Here is a 21415-nt window from a genome sequence, read left to right as displayed (position 1 = left end):
AGGAAATTCCTAGTTTTCTGAAGGGAAGGTTTTTTAAATCATGAATTGCTAATGAATATTATTGTATGCTTTTTTTTTCTGCATCTACTGAGATGATAATACAGGTATTTATAATTAGTAGGTTAATATGATTTTCTTAACTACTTATTTTGGAATAATTTTAGGTTTACAGAAAAATTGCAAAAATAGTACAGAGTGTACTGAGAATTTCTGTGTACTCTTCATCTAGCCCCCTGGATATATAATTATAGTACATTTGTGAAAACTAATTAGCACTGGCATATTACTTTTTTTTTCCATTCTGCTGCCCCAGCCTCTGGTAACCAATAATCTACTTTAGTCTGTATGTATTTGCCTATTCTAGATATTGCATATAAGTGGAATCATATAGTATTTGCCTTTTTGCGTTTGATTTCACTTACCACAATGTTTTCAGGGTTCACTTCTCAAATTTTCAAAGAGAAATTTATTTCTCACTGAGTTGTTTTGAATTCCATTGTATGTATACTCTATATTTTCGTTTATACATTCATTTGCTGATGAAAACTTGGGCTGTTTCCACCTTTTGACTACTGTGAATAATGCTACAATGCATCTTGGTGTACAAGAATCTGTTAAGTTCCTGCTTTCAATTATTTTAGGAGTGATCATTGGTATATTGCTGGGTCATATGACAATTCTGGAGCCCTGGTGGTGAAGCGGTTAAGAGCTCAGGCTGCTAACCAAGAGGTCAGCAGTTCAAATCCACCAGCTGCTACTCAGGCCTATAGGGCTGCTATGAGTCAGAATCAACTCAATGGCCCACAACATGACAATTCTATGTTTAACTTTTTGAGGAACCACCAGCTTTCACTTTCCATTCCCACCAGCAATGGATGAGTATCCCAGTTTCTCCACATCCTTACCAACACTTGTTATTAATATTATTATTATTTTTATAATAGCCATCCTGATGGTTGTGAAATGGTACCTTATTGTAGTTTGATTTGCATTTCTCTAATGTGAGGAATACACAGAGTCACTGTACTAAAAAATATAAAAAACTGATCAACATTCAACCATTTCAGGAGGTAGAATATGATCAGTAACTGATGGTACTGAAGGAAGAAGTTGCCCTGAAGGCACTGGTGAAAAACAGGCCTCCAGGAATTGACAGAATACCAACTGAAATGTTTCAACAAATGGATGCGATGCTGGAAGTGCTCACTTTGACTATGCCAAGAAATTTGGAAAATAGCTACCTGGCCAACCAACTGGAAGAGATCCATATTTGTGCTCATCCCAAAGAAAAGCAACCCAATGCAGTGTGGAAGTTATCAAACGATATCATTAAAATCACATGCAAGTAAAATTTTGCTGAAGATCATTCAAAAATGGTTGCAGCAGTACATTGACAGGGAACTGCCAGAAATTCAAGCCAGATTCGGAAGAGGATGTGGGATGAGGGATATCATTGCAGATGTCGGATGGATCTTGGCTGAAAGCTGAGAATACCAGAAAGATGTTTGCCTGTGCTTTATGGACTACGCAAAGGCATTCCATTGTGTGGATCATAACAAATTATGGATAACATTGCGGAGAATGGGAATTCTGGGACACTTAATTGTGCTCACATAGAACCTGTACGTAGATCAAGAGACAGTTGTTTGAACAGAACAAGGGGATATTGCATGACTTAAAATTAGGAAAGGTATGTGTCGGGGTTGTATCCTTTTACCATACTTATTCCATCTGTGTGCTGAGCAAATAATCCGAGAAGCTGGACTATATGAAGAAGAACGGGGCATCAGGATTGGAGGGAGACTCATCAACAACCTACACTGTGCAAATAACATAACTTTGCTTGCTGAAAGTGAAGAGGACTTGATGCACTTACTGATGAAGATCAAACACTATAGCCTTCGGTATGGATTACACCTTAACATAAAGAAGACAAAAATTCTCACAACTGGACTAATAAGCACCATCATAATAAATGCACAAAAGATTGAAGTTGTCAAGGAATCATTTTACTTGGATCCACAGTCAACACCCATGGAAGCAGCAGTCAGGAAATCAAATGATGTATTGCCTTGGGCAAATCTGCTGCAAAAGACCTCTTGAAACCATTAAAAAGCAAGATATCACCTTGAGGACTAAAGATTGTTTGACCCAAGCCCTGGTGTTTTCAGTCAGCACATTTGCTTGTGAAAGCTGGAAAATAATTAAGGAAGACCAAAGAAGAATTGATGCATTTGAATTATGGTGTTAGCAAAGAATAATGAATATACTATGGGCTGCCAGAAGAGCGAACAATTCTATCTTGGAAGAAGTACAGCCAGAATAATCCTTGGAAGCGAAGATGACAAGACTTTGTCTCATGTACTTTGGACATGTTATCAGGAGGGACCAGTCCCTGGAGAAGGACATAATGCTTAGTAAAGCAGAGGGTCCAGAAAAAAGGGGAAGAATGTCCATAAGATCGATTGACACAGTGGCTGCAATAATATGCTCAAACACAGCAACGATTGTGAGGATGGCACAGGGTCAGGCAGTGTCTGGTTCTGTCATACATAGAGTCACTCTTAGTTGGAATCCACTGGATGACACTCAATTATATATAAATAATTGCAAATGGTATTGATTCCTAATTTCAAATTCCAGTTGTTCATTGTTAAAAAAAAAAACCAGTTGCCGTCAAGTCAATTCCTACTCATAGCGACCCTAAAGGACAGGGTAGAACCGTCCCATAGGTTTTCGAAGGAGCACCTGGTGGATTCAAACTGCCGACCTTTTGGTTAGCAGCTGTAGCTCTTAACCACTATGCCACCAAGGTTTCCATTGTTGGTGTATGGAAAAATGACTGACTTTTGTATATTGATTTACCTTGTATTCTGTGAACTTGCTAAACTCAAATATTAGTTCTAGGAGAATTTTTTTTTTATTATTATTTAGGATTTTCCACATAGACAATCATGCTATCTGTGAATAGAGACTATTTTATTTCTTATGTTCCAATATAATATCTTTTATTTATTTATTCATGCCTATAGCTTTATTGCACTGGCTAAGACTTCTAGTACATTGTAGAAGTAGAGCGATAAGAAAAGAAATCCTTATATTGTTCCTTATTTTTGGGGAGGGGGGAGAATTCCATCTCTTACCATTAAATATGATGTTAGCTATAGGCCTTTGTAAATGTCCGTTATTAGGTTAAAAAAGTTTCCTTCTATTCCTAGTTGCTGAGTTTTTTGTTTTTTTTTTTAAATCAATGAGTGGATGTTGAATTTTGGTGAATGCTTTTTCTGCACATATTGAGATGATTACATTGTTTTCGATATTTAGTTTGTTAATCTGGAGAATTATTAATTGATTGATTTTTGTATCTTGAACCAGTCTCGTATTCTTGGATGAATCCCATTTGGTTGTGATGTGTTATCCTTGTTATTTATTGCTGGGGTCTAAGGTAATGTTTTTGAGGACTTTTATGTCTATGTTTATTATGGATATCGGTTATGTAGTTTTGTTGTCCGTCATTGGTTATGGTGTTAGGGTGATGCTGCTGTCATAAAGTTTGTTAGTGTCCCTTCCTTTTCTATTTTCTGGAAAAGACTGTGTAGCATTGATATTATTTCTTGCCTAAATCTTTAGTAGAATTCACCAGTGAAAACATTTGGACCTAGTTCTTTCTATTTTGGAAAGTTTTAAAAATTACAATTTCAATTTCTTTGATAGATACAGCACTATTAAGGATATCTGTATCTTCTCAAGAGAATTTTGCTAACTTGTGTCTGTTGAGGAGTTGGTCCATGTAAATTGTCAAATTAATGGGACATAGAGTTGTTTGTCCCTAGGACTCCTGGTGCTGCAGTGGTTAAGCATTCAGCAGCTAACAAAAGGCTGGCAGTTTAAATCCACCAGGCATTCCTTGGAAACCCTATGGGGGCAGTTCTACTCCATCCTATAGGATCATTATGCGTCAGAATTCACCCGATAGCAATGGGTTTGGGTTTTGATTTTTCAGAGCTGTTCGTAGTGTTCTTTTATTATTCTTTTAATATTTATGGGTTCCTTAGTGATATTTTCTTTTCCATTTCTGATATTGATAACTCAGGTCTTTCTTTTTTCTTGGTCAGCATGGCTAGAGGTTTGTCAATTTCATTGGTCTACTCAGAGATTCAGCTTTTATATCATAATTAATGTTACAATAAATAGCCCTTTCTTAGGATAGACTTTCCTATGTGAAATTAGTGGATCAAAGGGAATGAATCTTTTTTTTTTTCTGACTTTATTCCAGTTTTATTTATATACCTCAAAAGATTACAGAAATAAAGTAACTTTAATTTCCTGAACATGCAAACATTAAAGATAAAATCTCTTTTGACCACTGTACTGTCCTATCTTACCTTTTACCCTGCCACCCCTTGGGCCTCTTCATTGTTCTCTACTTTCCATTTCTAGAGGCAGGCATAATCCTGACTTTGGTATATATACATCCAATTAATTTTTAAAAACTTTATCTCTGTATATATATATATATATAAAACATATACACTCATACACACACACACACATACATCTTTAAGGCTTTCAATTACATGTTATTTGGAGGTTAATAATCAATCCGCTATGATGCCTGCAACATAAATCCCTCTGTGCATTATTAAACAGAAGGAAAACTAATTATATCACTTCTATCCTTTCCATCAATATTTATATTATATAAATAATCCATAGTGTAATAGGAGATCTGACTCCCAATAAGTGACTCTAATAGCCATCCTAATAATTCATGCCATGCCCTCAAGATAATACCATATTATATTTCAGAAGGTTATTTCAATTTCAAGAAGGGTAAACTGGGTAACTTTCAAGGGGCTACAGATTCAGTATGGGAACAAAGCACTCAGTTTGATTATAGATTTGATAATTCATTGTCTCACTCTTAAACTCCTCAACTGTTACCTAATTGCTGTATAATTGGAGTAGACAATTAAGTTAGCCATTTAAAAACTGCAACTTTGTGAACTAATCCAGATATGTAATGGGCACTCTGCTTATATTTGGTTGAGTGTGAGAAAATACCTCAGATTACTTAGGTTTGGAGGGGGCTTCTCAGCATTGCCCAAAAGTGAGGTGACTGGTCAGGTTTAACAGGTTTCGGGGCTGCTGTATGAAAGCCAAATGGCCATGATTCGGCATCAATCTCTTGATTTTTCTGGAAAGAAATTCCTTCTCTTCAGATGTAATACCTGGCAGCAGCATTCATCGTTCATATTTTCACATAATTAAGTCTGAGCTGTCTCTTCTTATTTTGGACCTTCTCACTTGAGTCTGAGGATGAAAGTGTAATCCCAGGGCAAAGGCCATTTGGTTATCTCCTGGAGATTTTCATGGTAGCTAATCTGCTAAACCACCCTATGAAAAACTAGGGAAAGGATAGAATAATAAAATTCCATGCCAAGATTATTTTTAAATTTTCATAATTTTAACTCACTCTATTTAAAAATACAATGTTGCCCTTGTAGATCATTCTACCATTAAATCCCCCATGGTAAAATACCATATTAACTTTTTAGAAGAGAAAGAAGTGCTAATGTTTCTTCACAGTTTGGTTGAGTTAGTAACGAGTCCAACCCAAACCAAACCCACCGCCATCAGTAGATTCCAACTCTTAGCGACCCTATAAGACAGAGTAGAGCTGTCTGATAGTTTCCAAGGAGCACTTGGCTGATTCAAAGTGCCAACCTCTTGGTTAGCAGCCCTAGCACTTAACCATTACACCACCAGGGTTGCCTAGTAAAGAGTATCAGAAAGTATATACCAGCTCTCCTTCCCCATCTGTCATGGAGAGATTGGAGAGGTAAAGAGTTGAGCATGTGCATGAAATAGCAAATGGGCAATGTGGACAGGTACTGGGCTGGTGCAGTGCCCAAGCTAAGAGCTTAGAGGTGGTAAGAAAAACCAAGATGAGCAGTAAGCCTGATCCAGGTTGGATTTATTTTGGATGCTTAACGATCAGTGTAAAAGAGCTGTTTCTATTTTAGCTTATAGTTGGCATCCACAATGCCTTTCTCACAGACCTGTAACCTTCATTAAAAAACAACAACAGCAACAACAACAAAAACACACCTACTGTACGTCAAGTTCTGGATGTGATATCTTGTGTGTCTTCCTCCACCCCTTTAGTCCTCACAATACTTCTTGGAGAAAAGGTATTATCATTCCCATTCTTTAAATGAAGTTTAAAGGGGTCAGGAGACTGTCAAAGATTAGCCAGCAAATGGGGGTTGGGAAAGAGCGCCCTTTGAAACCAGGCAGGCCTGCCGCCTCTGTTCACCCAGAGCTGGGTGCAGAAGACTGTGAGGTGCGACACATGCTGGGCTTCCCTCCGCCAGGCTCTGCCGCCTGGTCGTTGTGTGACCTTGGGCGACCTGGCTGCAGTGCCGGCTTCCCCAGATGGAAAGTCCTCCCACCGAGAAGGAGATGACTCCAAGGGCCCTCCAGGCCGGCAATCTACGACCGTGGGGCCGGTGTTCAGACCACCTCTCAACCCTGGCGTGGGGTCTATGTGTGTCGAGGTGCCTACTGAGGTCCTCAGGATCTGTTAACCTACTACCACGGCCTCTTTCAGTCTCTTCGTGGTAGCTCAACTAGCCAGGCAGCTCGAGAATGCACTTTATGGGCGGGCCAGCCTGATTCGGTCCCTGTCTGCTTTTCGGGGGGCAAAAGGTTCGCCCTTGAGCCGGCCCTTGCGAGCACCTAGGTTTCCCACAGCGCCCCCAGAGCGCACTCTGCGAGAATGGGACAGCCTGGGTGTTTATTGCCCACCACGCCACGCTCTATCTCGGTGGTTTTTGGGGAGCGGCTGTGAGAGAGCGTTCAAAGTGGGGTTCCCAGAGACGTTGCGAACCCTAGGCGGCTTTGTCAGGAACGCGCGTCTTTGTGTCGGGGCAAGGGGTGGCGGAGAAAGGGGTGCGGGAGCCGCAGAGACCACACCCAGGTCCCCACGTCCCCCCGCCTGCTGCCCTGCGGGACGGCTTCTTCCGCGGAGCCGAGCAGCAGCGGGAGCCGAGGGCGAGGGGCGTCCTGCGGCCCGCAGCGCCCGCCTCGGGCCTCCACTCACGCGTCCCCGACCTGCGGCCCGGTGCCGCCTCCTCGGGCCTCCACCTCAGGCGTCCCGGGCCTCCGGCTGTCCGTGCGTCCGTGCGTCCGTCCGCCCCGCCCGCCCGCAGGTGCAGCCCCGGCGGCGGCAGGGAAGGTGCGCGGGGATGATCTCACTCGCGCGCTCCGCGCCGGGAGGAGGAGGAGCGGGAGCCAATCCGACTTCCGGGTAGCGGAGCCGCAAGCCACCGGCATCTTGCCTTTCCTTCTCCCGCCCCCTGTGCACCCCTCTCCGCTCCCACCTCTCCGTCTTTGCCCGGCCCCACCCGCCAAAATGAACAGCTCGGACGAGGAGAAGCAGCTGCAGCTCATCACCAGTCTGAAGGAGCAAGGTAGGCGGGCGCCCAGGTGCGGGTAGCGCTGCCCTGGTGCAGGGACGGGTCCTGGGCGCTGGGTCCCGGCAGGTGGAAGCGGGCGAGGGGGTTGTGGCCGCCCCGGCCACCCCAGTTGTCCCGCCAGCCGTGGCGCAGCGTCCTCAGTGCCTGGCGCGCACTGGAGACCCCAGGGCCCAGGGTAACATGCGGGCTCCGGGTTGAGTCCGGCCCAGCAATGCGGGAGCGCTCTTTGGGGCTGCGTTAGCTAGCAATCCGGGATCGTGGGGAAGGGACAACGATTCGGCGCGGACAGGGTCCCCTGGCACCACCTCCTGCGCGGGAGAAGCGGGTGGGACAGGATGTCTTGGGGGCTCGGCAGCCCTGCTGGCCCTGCTCCCTAGCCTCGGCCCCACCCTGCACGTTTGTTGGCGCTAAGAGGCCTGCAGCGCTGCTTCACAGCCTTTCCAGCTTTTCATTCCGGTTTGTCTAGTTCCTTTCTCCCTACCCAGCTGGGATTTTCAGGCCATAGTGTGTTCTATCACTTCCCATATTTAGCAACTCCTTAGTCAGTGAGTCAACACCCTGCCTGTTTTGGGCTCCCTGAGTTAACAGGGTTGGCGGTGGGCTGCAGAAGGCCAGGCCATGGCCATGCATTTCCACACTTGTCGGTGTGGGGATTATGCCTCAGTAAAAAGCTGTTGAAATCAATCATTTTCATCGGTCACCACACTTCTGAACAAAGCCAGATCAGCGATCAAGTGTGAACCTAACGGACTGTTTTAAATCACCTGATCAAAGGGTGGCCTGGAAATATGGGTCAAGGAAGAGAGGAACCATGCAGATTTAGGAAGTAAGACTAGGTAGGGCCATGTGTTTTTCAGGATGACTTCTGACATGGCCATAGAGTGGAAGGGGCCCTGCTCTGTGACTAAGCCTGGTGCCTAGTTCCAGTTCTCGCTTTTCTGGGCTCAGCTCACCCAGTCTGTGAACTCGAAGGGGTCTCTTCCCTTCTGTGGGTCTTGTGGGTAATCAAAGCTTACATGACTAAAGAGGGTTAAACCAGATGATTCCATGAGGTCCTGGACAGCACCTTGACCTGTTGCTCCTTGAAACCATAGGCAAACCATTCCTAAGGGGCAGCCTTCTGGAGTCCATTCTCCTGGAAACAAATCTCAGGTTACTGTTTACTAACTGTGTGTGTGACCTTGGTGGGAATTACTGTACCTCACTGAACCTCTGTTTCCTCGTTTATCGAATGGGTACAACACATTCTCTGCAGTATCCGACATCTAGAAAGTACTGGAGAAATGCTAGTATATTTACTCTTACCAGTACCCCCACCTCCTATCCCAGATTAGCCTAAAGGTCTTAAATTCACAAACATCCTTGAGTGACATCTAGCGAGTGGGCAGAATTTGGAATTTCTCAAATGTTTTAGTGAGGGGCTGGATTCTATTAGTATTTTATTTTTAAGCTCCATCCGCCAATAACAAAGACTCTTGATTTGTTTTCTAGAGTTGTAGAACTTTTGTGGTTGATAATGTCTGTCAGTGGATACCAGATCTTTTGATGGATGGTTAGTTTTCAAATAACAAAATTAAAAAAAAATTTCACCTCCTTTTAATCTGCATATAATTGCAAGGGTAGATTGACAATGCCCATCATCCACAGATTGTTTCCATTTTATTTTGAAATGTGTTTCTTCCCTATGTTGGATTGAGGGCTGAAAAAAAGGGAGGATTCTCAAGTTTCTGGCTTTTTTTTTTTTTGTATTGTATTGGAAAGCAAGCAAATCCATGGCATTGATACTTTTTTTTTTTAATTAACTTTTATTAAGCTTCAAGTGAACATTTACAAATCCAATCAGTCTGTCACATGTAAGTTTACACACATCTTACTCCCTTCTCCCACTTGCTCTCCCCCTATTGAGTCAGCCCTTTCAGTCTCTCGTTTCGTGCCAATTTTGCCATCTTCTCTCTCTCTCTATCTTCCCATCCCCCCTCCAGTCAAGAGTTGCCAACACACTCTCCAGTGTCCACCTGATATAATTAGCTCACTCTTCATCAGCATCTCTCTCCCCCCCGCTGACCAGTCCCTTTCATGTCTGATGAGTTGTCTTCGGGGATGGTTCCTGTCCTGTGCCAACAGAAGGTCTGGGGACCATGACCGCCGGGATTCCTCTAGTCTCAGTCAGACCGTTAAGTATAGTCTTTTTATGAGAATTTGGGGTCTGCATCCCACTGATCTCCTGCTCCCTCAGGAGTTCTCTGTTGTGCTCCCTGACAGGGCAGTCATCGATTGTGGCTGGGCACCAACTAGTTCTTCTGGTCTCAGGATGATGTAGGTCTCTGGTTCATGTGGCCCTTTCTGTCTCTTGGGTTCTTAGTTGTCCTGTGACCTTGGTGTTCTTCATTTTCCTTTGCTGCAGGTGGGTTGAGACCAATTGATGCATCTTAGATGGCCGCTTGTTAGCATTTAAGACCCCAGACGCCACATTTCAAAGTGGGATGCAGAATGTTTTCATAATAGAATTATTTTGCCAATTGACTTAGAAGTCCCCTCAAACCATGTTCCCCAGACCCCAGCCCCTGCTCCGCTGACCTTTGAAGCATTCATTTTATCCTGGAAACCTCTTTGCTTTTAGTCCAGTCCAATTGGGCTGACCTTCCTTGTATTGAGTGTTGTCTTTCCCTTCACCCAAAGCAGTTCTTATCTACTGATTGATCAATAAAAAACCCTCTCCCTCCCTCCCCGCTTCGTAACCACAAAAGTATGTGTTCTTCTCAGTTTTTTCTATTTCTCAAGATCTTATACTAGTGGTCTTATACAATATTTGTCCTTTTGCCTCTGACTCATTTCGCTCAGCATAATGCCTTCCAGATTGCTCCATGTTATGAAATGTTTCAGAGATTCGTCACTGTTCTTTATCGATGTGTAGTATTCCATTGTGTGAATATACCACAATTTATTTACCCATTCATCCGTTGACGGACACCTTGGTTGCTTCCAGCTTTTTGCTATTGTAAACAGAGCTGCAATAAACATGGGTGTGCATATATCTGTTTGTGTGAAGGCTCTTGTATCTCTAGGGTATATTCTGAGGAGTGGGATTTCTGGGTTGTATGGTAGTTCTATTTCTAACTGTTTAAGATAACGCCAGATGGGTTTCCAAAGTGGTTGTACCATTTTACATTCCCACCAGCAGTGTATGAGAGTTCCAATCTCTCTGCAGCCTCTCCAACATTTATTCTTTTGTGTTTTTTGGATTAATGCCAGTCTAGTTGGTGTGAGATGGAATCTCATCGTAGTTTTAATTTGCATTTCTCTAATGGCTAATGATTGGGAGCATTTTCTCATGTATCTGTTGGCTGCCTGAATATCTTCTTTAGTGAAATGTGTGTTCATATCCTTTGCCCACTTCTTGATTGGGTTGTTTGTCTTTTTGTGGTTGAGTTTTGACAGAATCATGCAGATTTTAGAGATCAGGCGCTGGTCGGAGATGTCATAGCTGAAAATTCTTTCCCAGTCTGTAGGTGGTCTTTTTACTCTTTTGCTGAAGTCTTTAGATGAGCATAGGTGTTTGATTTTTAGGAACTCCCAGTTATCTGGTTTCTCTTCATCATTTTTGGTAATGTTTTGTATTCTGTATATGCCCTGTATTAGGGCTCCTAGGGTTGTCCCTATTTTTTCTTCCATGATCTTTATCGTTTTAGTCTTTATGTTTAGGTCTTTGATCCACTTGGAGTTAGTTTTTGTGCATGGTGTGAGGTATGGGTCCTGTTTCATTTTTTTGCAAATGGATATCCAGTTATGCCAGCACCATTTGTTAAAAACACTATCTTTTCCCCAATTAACTGACACTGGTCCTTTGTCAAATAGGCATTGATACTTTTAGAAGATATATTTCCTTGACCAAGGGTATACCAGGAAACCCTGGTGGCGTAGTGGTTAAGAGCTATGTCTGCTATCCAAACGGTTGACAGCTTGAATCCACCAGACATTCCTTGGAAACTCTATGGGGCAGTTTTATTCTAATAGTGTTGCTAAGAGTTGGAATCGACTCGATGGTAGTGGGCTTGTTTTTTTTTGGTGAGGGTATACCAAAGGTAATAGGACAGTTAGACTTTGAACCTGTGTTTCTTAAAAGGTACATGTTCTTTTAGGATACTGAGTTTAGATCCATAGGTGTTAGGATTTTTTTCAGCACACAGTGTGATTTTTGTGCGTCTTAAAGCTAGGGCATTCATTTGTCATTAGATCATGTACTGTGAAACTTATTTCAAGAATATTAATTGGTATTTGACCAATAGAACTAACTGGAGGGCTAGGGCTTTGAGATGGAAAAACACAAGGTGTTTGAGCATACTTACCAATGTTATGGTCAATTTTGTAAACTGATGGTACGTGTGCCTCACTTTTGAAAAAAGACAGTACCTTTTGCTATTTGTTAACATTGGATGTGATAATTCCACTACTCCTATTTACTGTGAATAAGAAGATCCATTATTGATTAAATACTCTCTTTCCCTTTTTAACACTGCATAAATATTCATTCCTTCAACAGATACTTCCCAAGTACCTATCATGTGTTTGACCCACATGCTAGGCACTGGAGGGACAGATGGTGAACCACACAGACACAGTCCTCGCTCTCATCAAGTTTACCGTATAGCGGAGAAGACAGTCATTAATCAACTTAGTATTCAAATAAGTGCATGATTGCACAATGTTCTAAACAAGCATTTTTTTCTCTCGGGTAGATTCTTAGAATTGTTGGGTTAGAGGGCATATACACAAAGTTTTGCTACGTGTTGCCAAAGTGTCTCCCAAAATGGCTGTATGAGTTCCTATTCCCACCATCAGTGCCCATTTCCCATGTACTGGTCAACATTGGCTAATAGGAGTCTTTATTAATTTTTGACAGCCTGCCAAGTTTCTTAACTTTTGCCAGTATGATGAGCAAAAAATGATACCTTTAAAAAAATTGTATCACCCTGTTTATTAGTGAAGTTCAAAATCTTTTTTCATGCTTGGTGGACATTTAGGTTTCTTCATGTAGTTCCTTCTGTAGGGAGTTTTAAGTCTAAAATTTGAACTCATTCCCCAGGAGGGTATTCAGAAAGAAGGTTCCTATGTGTTCTGAATGGCAGAGCTGACAGCAGCCTTCCTGAATGTGAAGGCTTCAGTGGTGTGGTGAACAAGGTTGCTTTTGACAAAAGTTGTGAAATGTAATGACGGAGTCTGTCATAATATGAACAATCCCTAATTTATACTTACCATTCCCTAGACTCTATGTCTTGTAAATCACACCCACTTCTGAATTACTTCAAAACATTGTATATTCCCTTCTAGTGAATGGTATAATTAGCTATATTATGTCTTTCTAGAAAGTTATATTATGCCCCTTAAAAAAAAAAAAAAAAAACTAGCCAGTGTGCAATTGCTTATGTTCAAGCAGATGTTGAGGTAATGAGGTAATTCTTCTTTTGTTTTTTGGGGGGACTTTTTTTTTATTTTATTGGACTGATTGACATCTTTAGTGCGTGGTGAAATGACAACGTTGGATTCTATTTCCAATGCATGTTTCCTAGCTGCTGAAGTGGACAGTTCCCTTACAAAACATCTTACAATTTGCTCCCCCTCCAGAATCTTGTTGGAAAATGATAGACTTACTTTAGCATTTGTTTAAGGTACATGATTTTCTGTTTAGTAATTCATTCAACACCACATGCATTGAATATTCATAGCCAGGCGCTGTGCTAGACATCAGAGATAAAGAGATAAATAAGTCCTTGTCCCTGCTGGTGAGCAGTTCTCAGTCTAGAGATTGTGGCAGGCATGTAAATGCTAGGAAGAGTATCTGATTTAGACTAGTTTGGGTCACGTGCTTGTTTCATTTGGCTAAGGGAGGGCAGAGCACTTTGATTGGCAGCCCCAACAAAGACCAGTGGATTGGAGTAGTTGTCCAAAACAGAATAGGGTGCTGCTACCAGCAGAGGGGAAGCATGTTGAACAGGCACCAACAGATGTCCACTAAACTGGTCAGCATAGCAATACCATGAGAACTTGTTGTCATTTGGAACTTGTTAATGAAAGTTATTTTTTTCTAATTAATTTTTTTAACTCATTTTTTTGAGCCAATTTGTTATTTAGCTACAAGGTGACCTCAAGGGTTAGTTTCAGTTCAAAGTTTGAAGAGTATCTCTGGGCAGTCGTCCTCCAGTCCTAACCAGACCGGTAGGTCTGGTTTTATTTTGTTAGGAATTTGAGGTTCTATTCCACATTTTTCTCCCATTCTATCATAATTTGTCTGTTGTGGCCCTGATTAGAACGGTCGGTAGTTGTAGCTGGGCACCATCTTGTTCTTCTGGTCTCAAGGTAGATGACTGATGGAGTTTTGAAGAGAGAGATTGCTGCTTAATGAGGATGCTCTTCATATGACCAAAGGGGAGGAAAAAAAACCCAAAAAAACAGAAAATTATGGGCTATTCTTGGGCTAACACTATTTAAAGTGAATTTCCTATGGTAAGATAATTGGTTTTAAAGCAAGTTAACCTCCTTTCATCTTCAGAATTTGTATCATTTTCCCCAAGATTATTGAGATGGTACTTAAGGGTATGATGGAAATTTAGTAAGCTCATTCTTAGAGCTGAGTTAATATTTGAAAGATACTTCCAGTGTTCCTTTGCCTTCTGGGCTAGAAAGTAGCTAGAAGATTAGTTTTTGTTTATTTTTTGCCAGAACATTATTTTGACAAAAGAGGCTGCAACTGTTGCCCACCACAAGGACCATATCAGTCTGGAAGAGCTGAAGCATTGTCCATCTTAGATCCATACAAAATCGGTCAGTAGAGAGCAGTTTGGAACTAAATAGTTGCTGTAGGTTTTAAGTACTAACCTGGTTTCATACCAGTATTTTTCAAAGTGTGGTCCAGGACCAGCCCCATCTAAATCATCAGCGTACTTGTTAACAGCACAGTTTCCCCCTTAAGGTGAAGATACCAGTTGGGCAGCCTCTGGAAGATGGACACTCAGCAAGAGCTGAAGAATTTTGTCTTCCAGGCAGAATTTCACTATTTCCTTAACACTTCTAATAAGTAGACGAATCTTATATTTACTTTAAATAAATTTAATTTTGTAATAAACACATACTCATATTTAAAAATACAAATATATAAAGTGAAAAGTACAAGTACTCATTCCCTCTAACCCAGTGTTTCTCAAATTTTATTTCATTATCACCTCCAAGGAACATTTTTAGGCATTGTCTTAGTTACCTAGTGCTGCTATAACAGAAATACCACAAGTGAATGGCTTTAATGAAGAGAAATTTATTCTCTCACAGTCTAGGAGGCTAGATGTCTGGATTCAGGGCGCCAGCCAGGAAGATTGTCATCAATCTTCCTCTGGTCTAAGAATTTCTCAGCATAGGGTGATGAGATCCTCCTGTCTCTCTGCTTGCTTCTCTCTTTTATATCAAAAGAAATCGACTCAAAATACAGTCAAATCTTGTAGATTGAGCCCTGCCTCATTAACAGAATTGCCTCTAATCCTGCTTCATTAATATCAGAAAGGTAGGATTTACAACACATAGGAAAATCACATCAGATGACAAAATAGTGGACAGTCACACAATACTGGGAATCATGGCCTAGCCAAGTTGACAACACATTTTTGGGTGATACGACTCAATCCATAACAGGCATTTTTTTCCCTAATCACCCCCCTACATGGAATTTTAATACCAGAGATATACTATATATCTGTTTATGTACTGTGGCCTTTTGGAGGACCAGAAACCATTGTAACATCTAAGTTTTTTTTTTTTTTCTCCTCTGAGGGGATATCATTCTTGACAATGTATGCTCTAACCCCATATGCACTCCACAGAATTTTTCATTGTTAACCTTTTGTTGTATCTCCTTCCAGAAATTGTGTTTGTATGTGCATATATATTTTTTCACTTAATATATATTGTAGAATTTTTCATACGAGCTAAATCATTAAAATTAATTGTATAGCATTCCATCGTACAGACCGACAACAATATATTTAATATCCTCTGGGTAAACATTTCTGTTTCTCTTTTTGTTGTTGTTTTTACTAAAAACAATGCTGCTGGTAATGGATTGCAGTTGGAAACATTAGTGTGAATTCATATTTGGCATAGATACAGATGGTGACATACAGAAATATTTATAGATAAGTGTGTATATACTGGTTAGTATGCACACATATATTTCCTTGCTCTGTCAGCTGAGAGGGTGTAGTCTCACCAATAGCAATGAGCACACCTAGTACCAGATCTTGGTTTCTATGTACCATTCTCCAATAAGAGGAACCAGGGCTCCTTGGAAAAATGGCCAATTCTAGGACTGGGGCAGGAAATACACGAGATGAACATGGAGCATCTTGTAGTGCCAGAAAGTAAGGAAGTACTCAAATAAACAAATGAACAAACCCACAGTGATGGGAGTATGTCAAAGGGACACAGGAGCCAATGGCCAAAGCCGAATCCATTTTAACAGCAAATTAAAGTAGTATTGGATTATAATCCAAATTATAAAATAATTATTTCTGAGTATATACCCATATAATAAATATATGTGGAGAAGAGAAATTGCCACAAAAAAATTCCAAATAGTTTTTGTGGCTATTCTGCGCTCAAGGAGGTGAGGCATAATTTCCTAGTCCTAAAGTGTGGACCGTGTATAGTGACTTCCTTTCAAAGAGTACAGTATGGAATGAGGGGGAAAGAATAACTTTACAAATGAGAAAGCTTTTTAACAAATGCTACCTCAGCCAGGTGATCAAGGTCAATATTAATAGTGATGACTCATATTCATAGTGTATACCCTTGATATGAGGTGATGAAAATGGCACTTTAGCTCTGTGGCCTTCCTCCCCAAAGTCTATCACCTCAGTCTAGTCATAAAAAAAAAAAAAAAAAAAAAAATCAGATAAGTCTCAATTGAGGGATATTCTACCGAATAACCCATTGCCATAGAGTCAGTTCTGACTCACAGCGACCCAACAGGACAGAGTAGAACTGTCCCATGTGATTTCCAAGGGTGTAATCTTTCTCACATGGAACGGCTGGTGGGTTTGAACTGACGACCTTTCAGTTAGCAGCCGATTACTTAACCACCACACCACCAGGGCTCCTTATTCTACAAAATACTTAACTGATATTCCTTGAAACTATCAAGGTCATCAGGAACAAGGAAACTGAGAAAATGTCACAGCTAAGGGATGCCTAAGGAAACATATTTACCAAACATAATGTGGCGTCTTGGATGGGATCCTGTAACAGAAAAATAGACACTAGGTAAAAATTAAGGAAATCTGAATGAAGCATGGACTTTAATTAGTAAGAACGCATCAGTATTGGCTCATTGATTATAACAGATGTATCATACTAATGTAAGATGCTAATGGGGAAACCGGATATGAGGTATATGGGAAATTACTATCTTTGCAATTGTGCTATAAAATCTAGACTCTTTTAAAATTAAAGTTTACTAAAAATAATATTGCTTGGACACACATATCCGTAGGAGAAATTGTCAAAATTGGGGTGGTTGGGTCTAAAAGGTATGTGTATGTTAAACTTAGTTGTGTTATAGATTTTATTCTATAAAGTTGTTACACCATCAGGCTTTGCTTTAAAATGTAGTAGAAACAAAATTTTAACCTTTCTCTGCTTCCCATGCTGGCTAAACATTTTTTAAACATCAAAACACCAGTTCTTAAACTTTTGTTCAGTAGCATGAACAGTAATAGGTCAGGATTTTTTAGTTACTTGATTCAGTCTCAAGTCCTCTGTGGTACAAGTGAGGTTATGATTCTGTTATATTCGCATTTTAAAGTCACTCAGTTTCTTTGCTCTCCTGTTGGCTACATTGAAGTCATTAATGTAGTTTGAGAGTACTTTTAAAACATCATTAATTCATTAATACTGGACAGTGTTTGCTAACAAATAATGAGTGAATTTCAGGTTTGCCATAATTTCTTTTCAGATGTGAATTCTGTCACCTTTGTTTTTTGTTCAGCAGTGTTTTCCCTGGTTTCTCTAATGGTTTAATTAATTAACAAGTGAAGTATAAATGACTTTCCTCTTTTTACTTCTGGCTTTAAGAGCGGGACCCATTGGAACGTGTGCTGAAGGGAATAATGTCCTAATGGAACACTATCTTTTATGACTGATGTCCTCATTCTCCATTAATAAGAGGTGTTTAAAGGCTCCATGAGTCTCAAAGATGCAGACTCAGTGGGTGAGAAGCTACATTAGAAGCTCTCATGAGGCACTGTGTTTCTGGTTACATTTGATGGCTATTTAAAGCTTCATTTTTATTAAGTATCCTGAGTAACACCATGTAAGAGACTCCTTTAATGTGGGGAAGGTGGTTTGTTGTCTTGGATGATTTGCTTATGTGAAGACCTAGCTTTGTTCTTCCTTAATTTAACACATGTTTATCAAGTGCCTGCTTTGTTGTCTGGCATTGTCCCAGATCCATCTGGGCGTCTTGGATAGATAAGTGAAGATAGAGTCCTTGCCCAGGTCAGGTGCTTTAACAGATTGCTCACATAGTAGGTGCTCAGTAATATTTTTTGCATGAATGACTTTGGGAATCAATAGACTAGTTCTACCATCACCTTTTCTGCCTGTAAGATTGGACCTCCTGGTGGCACAATGGTTAAGTGCTCGGCTGGTAACCTAAAGGTTGACTGTTCAAACTCACCCAGGGACTCCACAGGAGAAAGGCCTGGAGATCTTCTCTTGTAAAGATTATGGACTAGAAGATCCTATGGGGCAGTTCTCCTCTGTTATGTGGGGTCTTTACGAGTCAAAATCTACTCAGTGACACCTAATAGCAACAACAATGCATTTGTGTCTTCATTTGTAAAATGGGGATGTTAATATTTGGCTTAATTGCTCTACCTCAGAGAACAATTTGATCCATTCCCTTACTCAACACATGCACCGACTGTGCTTGGTATTCTGCTGGGCGTAAGGCATATAGCAGTGAATTCAGTGGGAGAGAAGCCAAGAAAACAGACTTAGGTGTAGATAATTTATAATGCTACGTGTAGATGCTCTAATAAAAATATATGAGCAGTGTACCCAGGTGGTAGCTTAGAAACTTAATTGCCGACTTTGTCTGTAGTGTATGGGGGAAAACTTCTTGAAAGAGTTGACAATTAAATTGCAATGAAGGAGAATGTTGTTGTTGTTGTTGAGTGCTGTCGAGTTGGTTCCGACTCATAGCGACCCTATGCACAACAGAATGAAACACTGCCCAGTCCTGCACCATGCTCACAATTGTTGCCATGCTTGAGCCCATCATTGCACCCACTGTGTCAGTCCATCTCATTGAAGGTCTTCCTCTTTTTTGCTGACCCTCTACTTTATCAAGCACAATGTTCTTCTCCAGGGACTGATCCCTCCTGATAATTTGTCCAAAGTATGTGAGACGTAGTCTCACCATCCTTGCTTCTAAGGAGCATTCTGTTTGTACTTCTTCCAAGACAGATTTGTTCGTTCTTTTGGCAGTCCATGGTGTATTCAGTATTCTTCGCCAACACCACACTTAAAAATCGTCAGTTCTTCCTTGGTCTCCCTTATTCATTGTCCAGCTTTTGCTTGCATATGATGTGGTTGAAAACACCATGGCTTGGGTCAGGCACACCTTAGTCCTCAGGGTGACATCTTTGCTTTTCAACACTTTAAAGAGGTCTTTTGCAGCAGATTTGCCCAAATGAAATGGGTCTTTTGATTTCTTGACTACTGCTTCCATGGCTATTCATTGTGGATCCAAGTAAAATGAAATCCTTGACAACATCAGTCTTTGTTTATCATGATGTTGCTTATTGATCCAGTTGTGAGGATTTTTGTTTTCGTTATGTTGAGGTGTAATCCATACTGAAGGCTGTGGTCTTTGATCTTCATCAGTATGTGCTTCAAGTCCTCTTTGCTTTTAGCAAGCAACGTTGTGTCATCAGCAGTGATATCCCTGGTTGCACGTCCTCTTCTAAATGTGGCTTGAATTTCTGGCAGCTTCCTGTTGATATACTGCTGCAGCCACTTTTGAATGACCTCCAGCAAAATTTTGGTTGCATGTGATATTAACTATATTGCTTGATAATTTCCACATTCAGTGGGATCACCTTTCTTGGGAATAGGCATAAATATGGATCTCTTCCAGTCAGTTGGCCATGTAGTTGTCTTCCATATTTCTTGGCATAGATGAGTGAGCACTTCCAGCGTTGCATCCTTTTGTTGACATAGCTCAATTGGTATTCCATCAATTCCCGGAACCTTGCTATTTGCCAATGCCTTCAGTGCAGCTTGGACTTCTTCCTTTAGTACCATAGGTTTCTGATCATATGTTGCCTCCTGAAATGGTTGAATGTCAACCGATTCTTTTTGATATAGTGACTCTGTGTTTTCCTTCCATCTTCTTTTGATGCTTCCTGCATATTTTAATATGAAGAAGGATGAGGTAGGGAATATTATGCAGTAAGTCCTTGTAGGCAGAGAGAGAATTGTTTGCAAATGGATTTAGGTATGAAAGATCTTGGAGGGTTCAGGGAAACAATGGGACTTGGGTATAATGGGGTGAATTGTATTCTCTGAGTCTAGAAGGGGGAGGGATGGGTAGATTATGTTTCCAGGTTGTGAAGCTGAGGTCATTGAAGGTTTTTTAAGCAAGGTTTTTAAGCTAACTAACTACCATGTAAAGAAACAGATTGGGGTAGGGGAGGCTAGAGGGTAGATAGAGGGTTTTGCTGTTGTCAAGGGTCTGAATTTGGGCAGAGATACTGGCTGCAGAAGAACAGATTGGAAAGATATTTTTAAGTGGTCTGAGCAGTTTAATCCTTTGGAGGAGGGGGAAAGCTGGAACCCAGGGTGATCCCGAGTATACTAGCTTGGGGTATGGGTAGATGATGACACCAGTGAAAGGAGATCTTCCAGGCAGGAAGTAGGAGGTTTGGGTGAAAGTGGAGTTGATGAGTTCAATTTCTGCCATACTGCAGGGCATCTGGACAGAACCATCTAGAACAGCACTGTCCGATAGAACTTGCTGCTTTGATGGAAATGTTCTATATCTGTTGTCCAGTATGGTAGCCACTAGCCACTACTGAGCACTTGTAGTAAGACAGTGTGACTGAGGAACTGAATTTTTAACTGTTTCCAGTCGGTCTCTATCCACTTCATCCCTTCATTTATTTGGTGGAGGATAACAGTACCTAGGGTTTCAGATTTTCCTGTCTGCCATCTTTCGGACCGTGTGGAACAAAAGTAAGCTTGAGACTGAGGGCATTAGAGAGCAGCCTAAGCTATTTTGTCATGTGCACAAGATTTGATGTACCTTGCTGCATCAGTAATGATAGCCACGGCTAACATCTTTTGAACCCTTACATGCCTAAGCACTGTTACACATATTAACTCATTTACTCCTAATGACAACACTTTGAGGGCTGTATAATTATTATTCCTATTTTCCAGATGCGAAAACTGAGAGATTAACTAACTTGCCCAAAGCCCCCAGCCAGTAAGTGCCATGACTGGGCTTACTACTGCTAGTACCCGTTGCTGTTGAGCCGATTCCAACTCATAGTGACCCTGTAGGACAGGGTAGAACTGCCCGATAGGGCTTCCAAGGAGCAGCTGATGGATTTGAACTGCCAGCCTTTTGGTTTGCAGCCATAGCTCTTTAACCATTCTTTGGTGCACTTTTTAATTACTGTGCCATGTGGCCTGACAGTGCAGGGAAATATCCTGTACTTGTAGACCTGAGAGATGAAGTCTTCTCAATGCGTGGATATCTTTCATGTGGGAGCGAATTGGCTAAATTCATCTTTTCTTTTGCATTGGTTACTTTAGGGCTTGGGAGATCTCTCTTATCAAATCATTTGAGCTGTGCAAGTTCACTTTTTTTTTTTTAAACTGTAAGC

General features: G+C 41.1%; 1 protein-coding gene across 3 annotated transcripts in view; it reads left to right on the top strand.

Moving 5' to 3' along the window:
- Positions 1 to 7121: 7121 nt before the first annotated feature.
- The window catches only part of SHTN1 (shootin 1), a 103197-nt gene continuing 88903 nt past the window's right edge, over positions 7122 to 21415 (top strand). The window contains exon 1 of one of the 3 annotated variants that reach the window (XM_049854655.1): positions 7122 to 7475. In XM_049854655.1, the coding sequence (XP_049710612.1) occupies positions 7418 to 7475 (58 nt within the window). In that variant the 5' untranslated portion in view covers positions 7122 to 7417. The remainder of the gene's footprint in view (positions 7476 to 21415) is intronic. The other 2 variants (XM_049854654.1, XM_049854653.1) reach the window with 2 other exon arrangements.

The sequence above is a fragment of the Elephas maximus genome, chromosome 16 (assembly GCF_024166365.1).
Source record: "Elephas maximus indicus isolate mEleMax1 chromosome 16, mEleMax1 primary haplotype, whole genome shotgun sequence".
Taxonomy (NCBI): domain Eukaryota; kingdom Metazoa; phylum Chordata; class Mammalia; order Proboscidea; family Elephantidae; genus Elephas; species Elephas maximus.
This window is presented reverse-complemented; position numbering and strand designations above follow the sequence as displayed.